Consider the following 13,425-nt stretch of genomic DNA (forward strand, 5'->3'; position numbering starts at 1 on the left):
AACATTTATCTTTCTTTAAACCTACAAGAAAACCTGTCATTTGTCTGTTTATTGACCATTAAAATGCTCAAGGCTTAAAAGACAATTCTAATAAAAACACACAGTCAGCTGAGAGGTGAAAAAGGAAAACCTATCATCATTTCCCACCTGTCTGTAACAATATCATGTCGCAGTGCCAATTTTTAAAAATGGTACAGGCCTGTTTTTCCTTTATCCTGGTTCACGGATGTCAGACTTTGGAAAACTTTCAGGTGGACGGATGCTTTGCTGCAGACTTCTTTGGTTAAATCTCAGTCACAATTCAATGGCAGAAATCCTGTTGTAGTTACTAAGGTAGGGTGTTTCAAGGTCACCTTTCATCCCTGCCTCTAGGTAGTTTAAAGATGGTATTCTGGCAGGGTTCTTCTTCTTACTTGGATAGGTCTCTCTTCCTTCTGACTTTCCACAGAGAATGTCTCTCATTAAAAACTCCTTATCAGAGACTTGGGCCAGAATGTAACGCCACACTAAAAGCGGGAAGGTGGCGGGTGGGGGCGTAAAATGTCGCGGAGGGCTCGGGGAACCCTTCTCGACCCACTCCCGCTTCCGCCACCACTTTACACAGGGCAGCGGTGGTGGAAAACGACCCGCCTGCCCCAGGCCAATCAAGGCCCTTAAGTGGCCACTTAATGGCCACGTAAGGCCTCTGCCCGCCTCCACGGGGATTTCACCCATGGCCAGTCGGGCAGCCAGGCCCAAGAAAAGCTGCCTGTTAAAAGCAGGCCTGGGGAGAGCCCTCATGATGCAGCACCTTGTGCCCGACGGACGGCTGCCCCCAATGCCCCAACCATTTCCAACACGCCCCCCCCACTCCCGTTCCCCCAGTCTTCCAGCCTTGCCTCACCGGGGCCCAACCGATCACCCCGGTGAGGCAACAAAAACTTACCCGTGTTCCAGGCTCCATGACATCTTCTTCGGGTAGCTGGGCCACAGTCCCAGTGGTCGCCACTGCTCCCAGTGGCGCTGCTCGGACTAAAAGCTGCCGGCCCGCTGATTGGCCAGCAGCTCTATTGAGTGGGCCCACCTCAGACCAATTAAAGCCCAGAGACCCGCGAAATACGGGTCGGATCCCTAGGCCAGGCAGAAGCGGGTTCGCCACTGACTTTTCAGTCGGTGGACGGCTCCTGTCCACCTCAGGTAAAATCCCAGCCTTGGCTTCTGTCAGGTGGCCCAGGTTTCTCTCCCATTGTGTTTTTATAAATGGAGTTTGATGGCGTGGCCATTGTTAGACAATGGGTTTGGATGCTGCTCATTGTGCCATCTTGACAAAGTGGTGTTTTCTCCCACCCATTATTCCGAGTTTCATTCTGGAGTCTCTGACTGCAAAGTCATTGTTAGCCCAACTGGTTGAAGAGGGTTAGCCATTAACATTGAATGGGCTACTTACATTTCTAATGCTTTCTTCAATTCCCATTATGTCATCAGGCTGCAACTTTTGCTTTTAACTGAGGCCCCAACATGCTTGTAGAGGGGGCCTCAGCCAACTTAAAAGTCAGCCAAGATGAAATGGCATTGGGCAGGAACAGAGTAACCTCAGTTCTGCAGACTCAGCTAAATTTCAACCCCTCTGGATGCGCCATCCCTGTTGAGTGATGGAGGTTAGGATCGCGGTGCAAGTATCACCATTTAGAAAAACAGAATATAGGAATGCTAAAAACTGCAGTGCATTTTCTAATGTTTAATTCTCTCCCCATGGAGTAGAAAAAATTCTGTACTATTGGTTTTCTTTGTCATGTAATTAAGTACACCTGAAGACTTGCACTTCAGTTTCACCCCAGCAAGTGAGAATATATCTACAATTTTCAAAAGTCACCCATTTGTCAACAGACACTGTACAATACCATAACAGCAAGTATAAAAATAAACCAAAATACTATAAATTATTACAAAATATTTAGAGAGATGGTGTACCAACATTTCAACAGGGCATGTAGGAGGCAGTTTTATGCTGTTAAGTGGGTTGCTCACTTACCTCAAGAGGTCACTGACCTTTTCCAATGATTATTAAAGCCTACAGACAACAAAGGTCCTTGATTGGACATCCAATCTCTCTACACCTCCATCCCCCACCAGGACAGTCTGAGGGCTCTCTGCTTCTTACTTGAACAGAGGCCCAACCAGTCCCCATCCACCACCACCCTCCTCCGCCTGGCTGAACTTGTTCTCACATTGAACAACTTCTCCTTCAACTCCACTCACTTCCTTCAAATAAAAGGTGTTGCTATGGGTACCCGCATGGGTCTGAGTTATGCCTGTCTTTTTGTGGGGAATGTCGAACATTCCTTGTTCCAGTCCTACTCAGGGCCCCTCCCCCAACTCTTTTCCATTACATTGATGACAGCATTGATGCTATTTCCTGCTCTCGCCCCGAAATGGAAAACCTCATCAACCTTGCTTCCAATTTCCACTCTTCCCTCACCTTTACATAGTCTATCTACGACACTTTCCTTCCTTTCCTCAACTTCTCTGTCTCTATCTCTGGGGATAGGCTGTCCACTAATATTCATTATAAGCCCACCGACTCCCACAGCTACCTGGACTACACTTCTTTACACACCCTGCTTCCTGTAAGGACTCCATTCCATTGTCCCAGTTTCACCATCTCCGGCACATCTGTTCTGATGATGCAACCTTCCACTACAGCACTTCTGACAAGTCTTCCTTTTTCCTCAACCAAGGACTCCCTCCGCACCCCACCCCTCACTGTGGTTGACAGGGCCCTCAACTATGTCTGACCCATTTCCCGCACTTCTGCCCTCAACCCCTCCCCTCCCTCCCAGAACCGCGACAGGATTCCCCTTGTCCTCAATTTCCATCCCACCAGCCTAGACATCCAAAGGATCATCCTCTGCCATTTCCGCCACCTCCAGTATGATGCCACCACCAAACGCATATGCCCCTCCCCTGTCAGCATTCCAAAGGGATCGTTACCTCCGTGACACCCTGGTCCATTCCTCTATTACCCCCAACACCTCGCCCCCTTCCCACGGCACCTTCCCATGCAATTGCAGGAGGTGTAATGCCCTTTTACTGTCTCTCCTCTCACCATCCAAGGCCTCAAACACTCCTTCAAGGTGAAGCAGCGATTTACTTGTACTTCTTTCAATTTCGTTAACTGCATTCTCTGCCCACAATGCAGTCTCCTCTATACTGGAAATATCAAACGTAGATTGGGTGACCACTTTGCGGAACACCTCCACTCAGTCCGCAAGCACGACTCCGAGTTTCCAGTTGCTTGCCAATTCAATTCAGCACCCTGCTCTCACACCCACATTTCTGTCCTTGGTCTGTTGCAGTGTTCCAGTGAACATCAACGCAAGCTCAAGGAACAGCACTTCATTTTCCAATTAGGCACTCTACAGCCTTCCAGACTCAATATTGAGTTCAATAATTTCCCAGCATGACTGGCCTTGTTTATTATTATTTTATTTTATTTTTCAACTATATGCCTGCCTGAAACTTGGTTTTTCATGTTTGTGCTTTTGGACAGAGCTGTCTATTATTCTGTCATTAGCACTCTCTCTGGACTAATGCTTTGTCTTTCACCACATCATGAGCACTACCATTGCCTTTGTCCCAAGACATCTTTGTCATTTAATCTATCCTGCCCTCTGCCCTATCACACACCTTCTCTTCGGTTCTCTTCCTCCCACCCCCACTTCATAGGAACATAGGAGCAGAATAAGACCATTCAACCTATCGAGCCTGCCCAGCCATTCAATATGATCATGGCTGATCTTCCACTTCAATGCTTTTTTTCCCCCACACTATTCTCATATCCCCTTATGTCATTTGTATTTAGAAATCTAGCAATCTCTGCTTTAAACATACTCAATGACTGAGCTTCCACAGCCCTCTGGGGTAGAGTATTCCAAAGATTCACAACCCTCTGAGTAAAGAATATTCTCCTCATCTCTGTCCTAAGTGGCTTCCCCCATATTTTGAAATTGTGCCCCCGGTTCTCGACTCCCCAGCCAGGGGAAACATCTTAGCTGCATTTAACCTGTCCATCCCTTTAAATATTTGATTTACCATCACTTGCTTAAAATCTATTACATTTCTAACCTTTGCCAGTTGTGATGAAAGGTCACAGACCTGAAACATTAACTCTGCTTCTCTCCCCACAGATTTTGCTAAACCTGCTGAGTATTTCCAGCGTTTTCTGTTTTTATGACAAAGGTCCCAGCCGCAGTCTCTTTGCTGCATTTGTTCATTTCAGCCAGGTAACAGTATTTTTCTTTGGCCTCCTTGTCTCGAGAGACAATGGGTAAGCACCTAGAGGTGGTCAGTGGTTTGTGAAGCAGCACCTGGAGTGGCTATTAAGGCCAATTCCAGAGTGACAGTCTCTTCCACAGGTGCTGCAGATAAAATTGGCTGTCGGGGCTGTTACACAGTTGGCTGTCTCCTTGCGCTTCTGTCTTTTTTCCTGCCAACTGCTAAGTCTCTTCGACTCGCCACTCTTTAGCCCAGCCTTTATGGCTGTCCGCCAACTCTGGCGATCACTGGCAACTGACTCCCACGACATGTGGTCCATGTCACAGGACTTCATGTCACGTTTGCAGACGTCTTTAAAGCGGAGACATGTATGGCCGGTGGGTCTGATACCAGTGCGAGCTCGCTGTACAATGTGTCTTTGGAGATCCTGCCATCTTCCATGCGGCTCACATGGCCAAGCCATCTCAAGTGCCGCTGGCTCAGTAGTGTATATATGCTGCGGATATTGGCCGCCTCGAGGACTTCTGTGTTGGAGATACGGTCCTGCCACCTGATGCCAAGGATTCTCCAGAGGCAGCGAAGATGGAACGAGTTGAGGCATCACTCTTGGCTGACATGCGTTGTCCAGGCCTCGCTGCTATAGAGCAAGATACTGAGGACACAGGCTTGAAATACTTGGACTTTTGTGTTCAGTGTCAGTGCGCCATTTTCCCACACCCTCTTGGCCAGTCTGGACATAGCAGAGGACACCTTTCCCATGCGCTTGTTGATTTCTGCATCGAGAGACAGGTTACTGGTGATAGTTGAGCCTAGGTAGGTGAACTCTTGAACCACTTCCAGAGCGTGGTCGCCGATATTGATGGATGGAGCATTTCTGACGTCCTGTCCCATGATGTTTGTTTTCTTGAGGCTGATGGTTAGGCCAAATTCGTTACAGGCAGCCGCAATCCTGTCAAGTCTCTGCAGACATTCTTCTGTGTGGGATGTTAATGCAGCATCATCAGCAAAGAGGAGTATCCTGATGAGGACCTTCCGTACTTTGGTCTTCGCTCTAAGATGGGCAAGGTTGAACAACCTGCCCCCTAATCTTGTGCGGAGGAAAATTCCTTCTTCTGAAGACTTGAACGCATGTGAGAGCAGCAGGGAGAAGAAAATCCCAAACAGTGTAGGTGCGAGAACACAGCCCTGTTTCCTGCCACTCAGGATAGGAAAGAGGTCTGATGAGGCACCACTATGCTGAATTGTGCCTTTCATATTGTCGTGGAATGAGGTGATAATACTTAGTAGCTTTGGTGGACATCTGATCTTTGCTAGTAGTCTGAAGAGACCATGTCTGCTGACGAGGTCAAAGGCTTTGGTGAGATCTATGAAAGCAACGCAGAAGGGCATCTGTTGCTTGCGGCATTTCTCCTGTAGCTGGCGAAGGGAGAACAGCATGTCAATGGTGGATCTCTCTGCTCGAAAGCCGCACTGTGCCTCAGGGTAGACACGCTCAGCCAGCTCCTGGAGTCTGTTTAAAATGACTCGAGCGAAGACTTCCCCCATTATGCTGAGCAGGGGGATTCCACGGTAGTTGTTGCAGTCACCACGGTCACCCTTGTTCTTATAGAGGATGATGATATTGGTATCGCGCATGTCCCGTGGTATTGCTCCCTCATCCCAGCACAGGCAAAGCAGTTCATGGAGTGCTGAGAGTATAGCAGGCTTGGCACTCTTGATTATTTCAGGGGTAATGCCGACCTTTCCAAGGGCTTTTCCACTGGCTAGAGAATTAATGGCATCACTGAGTTCCGATTTTGTTGGCTGTTCGTCCAACTCATCCATGACTGGCAGAGACTGGACTGCATTGAGGGTGGTATCAGTGACAACATTTTTCCTGGAGTACAGTTCTAGGTAGTGCTCCACCCAGCGGTCCATTAACTTGCATTGCTCAGTGATCGTTTCCCCTGATTTAGATTTGAGGCAGGGGGTGGGGGGCAATCTTCTTGATGGTTGGCCCAAAAGCTCTCTTTATGCCATCATACATTCTTCTGATGTTTCGGAGGCCAGCTGAATGTGACTGCATAGGTGTTGCCAGTAGTCATTTGCACAGCGCCGGGCTGTTCTTTGTGCAGCGCTTCTGGCTACTTTACGTGTTACGGATGTTAACTCGCTGGGGGCTTTCTTGTAGTTCAACAGTGCAGTGCGCTTAGCGACTGTGACAGGTTCCAGCTCTTCAAAGTGAGATTGAAACCAGTCTGCATTCTGCTTCTCACGTTTGCCAAAGGTGGTCATTGCTGTGTCTCTGATGTGGGCCCACTTTGTCTCTGTATCCCCTGCAGGGGTGTTTTGAAGGGCTTTTTCAAGTGAATTTAGGAACTTATGTAACAGTATAGGTGCAACAATTCCCGCAGGTTGAGAAGGGGAAAATCCAATTCCTAAACGTTAGATTCCTGCTGCAAGTGTATGTAAGGTGATGATCAGAACAGACTTAGCTAGGATCAATGTTCCCTTCAAATTTTAGTTGTTGAGCGCGGCCAGTTTTTTCAGTTAGTGGTCCCTTTAAACTTTGCAGTATATATCATGGAACAAAGTCTTTATGGTACCTTCCAGGCTGCTGCACAGTCTTCTGCCCTTCTGCCGCCATTCCAGACTTGATTCCCACTTGGATAATCCTACAGAGACCCCCGTGCCTCACTTGGCATTCTCTAAAGGGCCAGTGAGATACCAGTCAATGGCTACTTAGGAGTAGCACTGCTTCTAGGAGAGAGGAAGATTGTTGGCTGCTGCTTGGGATAGGGATTCCCTATCACTACACCATCAGCAGTATAGTCTTTTCTTATTCTTTCATGGGATGTGCGCATTGCTGGCGAGGCCAGCATTTGGTGCCCATGCCTAATTGCCCTTGACAACTGAGTGACTTGCTGGGCCATTTCAGAGGGCAGTTAAGAGTCAACCACATTGCTGTGGGTCTGGAGTCACATGCAGCCCAGATCAGGTAAGGACAGCAAATTTCCTTCCCTAAAAGACAGTAGTAAACAAGATGGGTTTTTACAACAATCAATGACAATTTCATGGCAGCATTACTGAGACTAGATTTCAATTCCAGATTTTTTATTAATTAATTGCATGTATTAATTATTTGAATTTAAATTCCACCAGCTGCCGGGGTGGGATTTGAACCCATGTCCCCAGGCATTAGTCTGGGCCTCTGCATTACTAGCTCAGCGACATTACCACTACTCCACTGTCTTCCAGTCCGCACCACTGGTATCTATTTGCCTTTTTCTTTCACCATACTCCTGGGTCACTGCAGCCTTATCTGTTTTACCAGAAGTCCATGCTTTCCTCCTCTCTGCTATTCTGCTGAAACCGTTCACACATTCACTGGGTCTCAGTCTAACTTATCTCATGATTGCCTCCTTTTATCTTTTACCCTCATCACTTCTGTCATTTAATCATCTCCTGTTCTCCACCTATTCACTTTAAAGATCATGTTTCCCTTCTCTATAGGTGGCTATTTTATTCCCTTCCTGCCCCTCTTTCCTCCATATAAGTTACTCATCTATACCATCTCCCAGTTCTGACAAAAGGTCATAGACCTGAACTGCTAACTTGAACTTCCTTTCTCCAGATGCTGCCCTTCTAACATTCTCTGATTTTATTTCATATATGCAGCATCTGGAGTTTTATTTTCTTAAAAACATTAAAATATTTGGAAGATTGTGTTTTATATATAAATCTTCTTCTTCCACTCCAGGGTTGTGCGTCCTTAGGTGACACACACACAATCACACACACACACACACTTTAAACTTACAGCTATGTTGTATTTCAGGTTGTAAGTCTTCAATAAGTTCTCTCTTTTTCTGCAACTCATCATGAGCTTCATGAAGTTTCTCTCTGGAGATAAAATGTGTTGCAAATTAGGCGTATTCTTTACCAATAGAAAATTACTACATGTGCCTTCTCTTTCCCGTCCATGAGAAGCTGGTGCCAATGATGAGGTGGTGAAAGGGGAAAGTCTGCATTGTGTGTACAGATAAGGGGTTTGGGTTGGGGGGGGGGTGGGGGGGAGGGGGCAACTCTGCATTTGGATATACTGTTTGCAGGGCTGGCAGCCTTTTAAAGATGGCACCAGCACCTGCTCCTGCATCAGGTAATACAATTCATGGCATCGCCAATGCCGCCTCCAACGCATGATTTGGGGGGGGGAGGGGGCGGTGGAGGGGGCACCACTGTCGTTATGGTAAGTGGTCGTCCACTGCGTAATTGCGGCAGCATGGCTGCATTTGTCATGTGCAGGACGGTCACCATGTTCTGCGTGGACTACAAGACTTATTCAATATCACATAAAACAGAAGCAACTGGCACCATCTTGTTTCTGCGTGCACTATGCCCATAGTGATCATATAGAATTGACTAATTGATGGAATACAATACTTCATTAGTTGTGATTTTCATGAATGGGTTTATAGTTTGTAAGAAGAAATTGCATTATGTTTTGATCCTCAGTGATACAAGTGAAAAAAAGAAAATGTAATGAACTTACTTTGTTACTGAGTGAACTAGTGAGTCACACTTAAATCTAAGAACTTTTAAAAACCACTACAGTGCTGATTTCAGAATTTCAAATCCTTGCAAGGGGCGATATATTTTGGAAGAAAAAACTTCTTTAATACTATTTACTTACAGGTGTGCATCCAATTTCTTCTTCAGATCACTTGACTGTAAAACAAGACAATATATCAAGAATGTTATATGTGTTCCAAGGATTTGGTTTTTGTATTAAAAACTCAGGATTCTGTGTGTTTTAAAAAACTGAAACAGGATTTCAGTGGACATGGACACACCTTCAAATAGTGGAACTTCATGAATGTTTGAAAGGAAGTTCAAAACAAAAGCTGAACTTTATGGGTGTTTTGAAAGGAAGCTGAACTTGTATACAGGAACAGGAAAGCAGGTAATTTCAAGGAAACCAGCAAGGGGTTTGACCTCATCAGAGCTACTCTTTGAATGACAAGGGAGACTTTATGTCTTGACATGTGATCTGTTTAGGAAGGTTTTGCTTTCGGTTTGGAACTTTAAAAAACCAGTGAGTTGGACAAAGAGCAGGCATTTTGAAATTTGGTTTTTGACCTGCCTGGAGATGAGAGGAAGACCCAGAAAAAGTGTTACCTTTCTCTGTAAAGGAATCCTGCATACCTTGAGAAGAAGCCTTGTATTTCAAAGGTGGCAGATTCGTATTGCCTCCTGTCTCTGAAGAATCCCTGCATCAAGTGTGATTCCTTTTGCCTCCTGTGTTTTAAGAAATCCTGAAATCTGAAGAAATCTTCTACTGCAATACTGCTGCTGTAAAACCTAAGAAGACATGTTGCTGCACTCCTGATGGAAGACCTATATGAAGCCTGCTGCAGTTGAATTGCCTGAATGCCTACCTATCACAGACTGTTCATCAACCTGGGCGGCAACCTGCAGGGCGGCACAGTGGCGCAGTGGTTAGCACCGCAGCCTCACAGCTCCAGCGACCCGGGTTCGATTCTGGGTACTGCCTGTGTGGTGTTTGCAAGTCCTCCCTGTGTCTGCGTGGGTTTCCTCCGGGTGCTCCGGTTTCCTCCCACCTCCAAAAGACTTGCAGGTTGATAGGTAAATTGGCCATTGTAAATTGCCCCTAGTGTAGGTAGGTGGTAGGAGAATAGTGGGGATGTGGTAGAGAATATGGGGTTAGTGTAGGGTTAGTATAAATGGGTGGTTGTTGGTCGGCACAGACTCGGTGGGCCGAAGGGCCTGTTTCAGTGCTGTATCTCTAAATAAAAAAAAATAAATAAAAAAAATAAATAAAAAAAATAAATAAACCTCGCCTGGAAAGACCCTGAGTGGCATCCAACCATTCAACTTTGGTACACCTCGTCAAACCAAAGAACGTCCTATCAGAATGTGACATACTAAGTTATTTTATTATTTCTTTTATTTCTATGAAACAGCTGTAAACCAAAGTCCTTTTTTTAATGTATGTGCGTGGGCATGAGGGCTAGGGAAATAAGGAGCATTTCGTGTATTGATTTATCTCATTATTGGTTAAGATTTGTTTATATAACAAATAGTTCATTTTATTGCTGAATAAAGAAACCTAGTTGGTGTGCTTTATTCTGGGGACAAATAGAGTATGGCTGTTCTTCACTAAGTGGGACAATTTTTTGATATGCTGTGACCCGTGGAAAAGTGGGACTGAATTAACAGTGCACTCCTCCCGCCTCGTTCGAAACACATGATGTCGTAAGATTGTGGAATGCATAATTCAAGCATATCTTTGGCAACTAATTGTATTTAAACCATCTGTATTGGACACTTCAGCAGTATATGCTAATGAAGCAGTTGGAGCTGTTTTTGTAACTATACGATGCACATTAAAGTGAAATTGTATTTAAGTAGATTTCCTTGATCTTCCTAATTGTCCTACTGTCTGGAGTTACTCCTTAAAACTAACAGAAAGGATAAAGTGGAAATGCATAAATACAATGTGACAGATGTAAATGGTGAAAATGTATTAACTTCAGTTTTAGTATGATTGTACCCATCTGCTTTTTTCCTGCCTTCTTTTCATAATATCAGTTGCATAAGAATTGGTTATGTAAACATGTAGGCTAATGGGAGCTGTTACGACCAGGTGAGAAAGAGGCCTAGGGGGTTCCCTTTCAGCCTTCACCTGGTCTTACTGTAACAGGGTTTTGTTTTTAAACACACTGTGTTTTGAGCTCCCCCTTGGCGAATCCTTGTTTACCGCTTTCCAATTATAAGGCAAAGAAATGAGCACAAACAGGCTTTCTTAGATTTAAAGAAGAAAAGTGAAATTTATTAAAACTTAAACTTTAATTTGGTTAACGCCTACGGCCTACACGCCGCGCCCTACATTAGCATGCATACGTGATATGCACATGCAAATAGAGACAGAAAAGAGTAGAAGAAAAATAAACTGAAAAAGTTTGAGGCAATCTCTGAAGGGAGCTTGTTACTGTGCTTCAAGCTCGCTATAGTCCTTGCTTGTAGGTAGATCTTGCTTTTCGTTGGGACCCAATATTCTTCTTAAACCTTGTTCAATGTAAGAGACTTTTCTTTCTTGGGGTTCATATGTCTTCAATGGGTCTTGGAGTTCCGTGAGAAAGAGATGGAAGCAGACAGGAGAGGCTGCACCAAGCCAGCCACAAGAGGTCTTTTCAGTCCAGCAGCAAACAGCTTTCTGCCTTCAAACACTGTTTCTCCAATTAAAAAAAAACTCCCCTAGTTGGCCAGCAGGTGGTCACGTGACTGACTAGTTTGACCATGTCCCTTCTGTGTATTGGGAGCATCTTAGCAGTCAACCTGGAATGCTAGCTTCTCCACCTTCAACATCTGGTAATCAAAAGTCCATTGTGGATTGAATGCATCAGGGAATGGTCTTTTGTCCCTTTTAAGCACTGTCTGTAAATATGCAAATGTCTTTCCAGTCAAGGGTCTGATGTTGCTTTCTTTTAAAAAGCAAGTTCTTTCTTTACTCCAGTAACAGTTTAAAAATCAATGTTCATGTGGTGAAATTAATGTGCCCCATTCTTGGCGGGTGGCGGCCCTGCATGACAGGAGCCATAATCAAAATTAAGCACTTGCAATTTGAACAACACAAATCAAAAAGGTGTTGAGATAGTCAGATGTATTTTGTTACATAATCTAAAGGTTCAAGAAATCATCCTCATCTTTTCTGTGTTTTATCAAAGAATAAAAGGCTCGTTTCTTCATGAGTCAACTGATAACCAGTTAATAAAGATCTTGCCCAAGGGTTCCTAATTCACCACTGATTTGAAAATAAAAGTTTAAAATTTACTTACATGTAAGTTAAGCATCAAGAGGAAGATTATGGGCTGAATTTTATCTTATGGACCTGCTCACAGTGGGGAGGCTGGCTGCAGCTCTGGAAGCCACAAGATCGTGGAGCGGGCTTTTCCATGGTTCTCTAACTGAGCCATGGCATTAGCATCCCGCTTCCGGGTTTCCCAGCCAATCGAAGAGAGTGGGCATGATCACAACCCGCACCTGACTGTTGAAACGTCAGTATTTAAAGGGACCCCAGCAAGGGACAGAGTGGAGCTATTCTACAACTGAAGAGAGAAAGACAGCAACTCAAGTGATGGAGTCTCAACAAGGGATGACTGCTCTCCAGTTCTCTGAGGCATCTCTGGACATCATGCCATAGGCCATAAGGGTCCACAGAGACATTCTGTTCCCAGCAGATGGAAGGAAGAAGCCTGCCTCTGAGACCAAGCTGGCATGACTGGAAATGGCTGAAGGAGTGGGGTTCCTCACCCATGGATACAGTGCTGCAAGAGGTTCAATAACCTCATCAGAGCAAGAAAGGGCAGTGGCATCCCACATTCAAGTGGCAATCTCCTCACTGATTTCCCCAACCTTCTTCTGCACAAGATTCCTCAGACAACACACCTTGCAGGTCCACTCATTCCTCTCTCTCGAGGCATCTCCTCACATCCTCGTCTCAGCAGCCGTTTCTGACACGCACCCTCATTTTATGCCATCACACACCCATCCCTCACAGTCACCCTCTACAAATGTTGTCATTCCATCCTCTCTGCACATTCTATTTCTCATATTCAACTCTCTTTTTCTCCTTACCAAAGACAGAGCAGAATACCATGGAGAGACAGAGAGCTGATGGTGACCCTCCAGTCATAGCTACCTTGACTATTAGAGAGGGGCACTGCATCAGTAAGTAGAAGCAGGTATTGGAGACAGACAGCAGTGGAGAGCCTCGTTGGAGAGCACAGGAGCCTCCAAGCTCTGATCAGGTGGCACAGATGCTGAGTCTCAGGGGTCATTGATGAAGTGGACTATTCTGGAGCAGCAACAGCAAATGTGTGGGGTTCTGTCAGCCTTTCCAGAGGCACTGCATGTGATTGGAGAAATTTGAGGAGTCTATCTCCATCATGAGAGCCAGGATGTCTCAGGCCTTTGCACTGATGTCTACCTCCATGGAAAAAGTGGCCACCTGTATGAAGCATATGATGTGGCAGACAACCGAGTGCATGCAAGGACGTGCACACTCTGTCAACTTAAATAGGATGAGGAAAGCCTCGCCTTTGTTGTTCAGAGCCTCACTAAAATGCAGCAAAGTGCTCTCTAGTTCTTGGCTATCAGGGAAGTGCGGTG

General features: G+C 45.5%; 1 protein-coding gene across 1 annotated transcript in view; it reads right to left on the minus strand.

Moving 5' to 3' along the window:
* Positions 1 to 13,425, minus strand: part of LOC137372849 (protein Hook homolog 1-like) — an 87,202-nt gene that overhangs the window by 14,498 nt on the left and 59,279 nt on the right. Inside the window, exons 16-17 of the mRNA XM_068037206.1 lie at positions 8,927 to 8,961; positions 8,054 to 8,136 (exon numbers count right to left, since the gene is read on the minus strand). Of these exons, the coding sequence (XP_067893307.1) occupies positions 8,054 to 8,136; positions 8,927 to 8,961 (118 nt within the window). The remainder of the gene's footprint in view (positions 1 to 8,053; positions 8,137 to 8,926; positions 8,962 to 13,425) is intronic.

Source organism: Heterodontus francisci, chromosome 8 (assembly GCF_036365525.1).
Source record: "Heterodontus francisci isolate sHetFra1 chromosome 8, sHetFra1.hap1, whole genome shotgun sequence".
Taxonomy (NCBI): Eukaryota; Metazoa; Chordata; class Chondrichthyes; order Heterodontiformes; family Heterodontidae; genus Heterodontus; species Heterodontus francisci.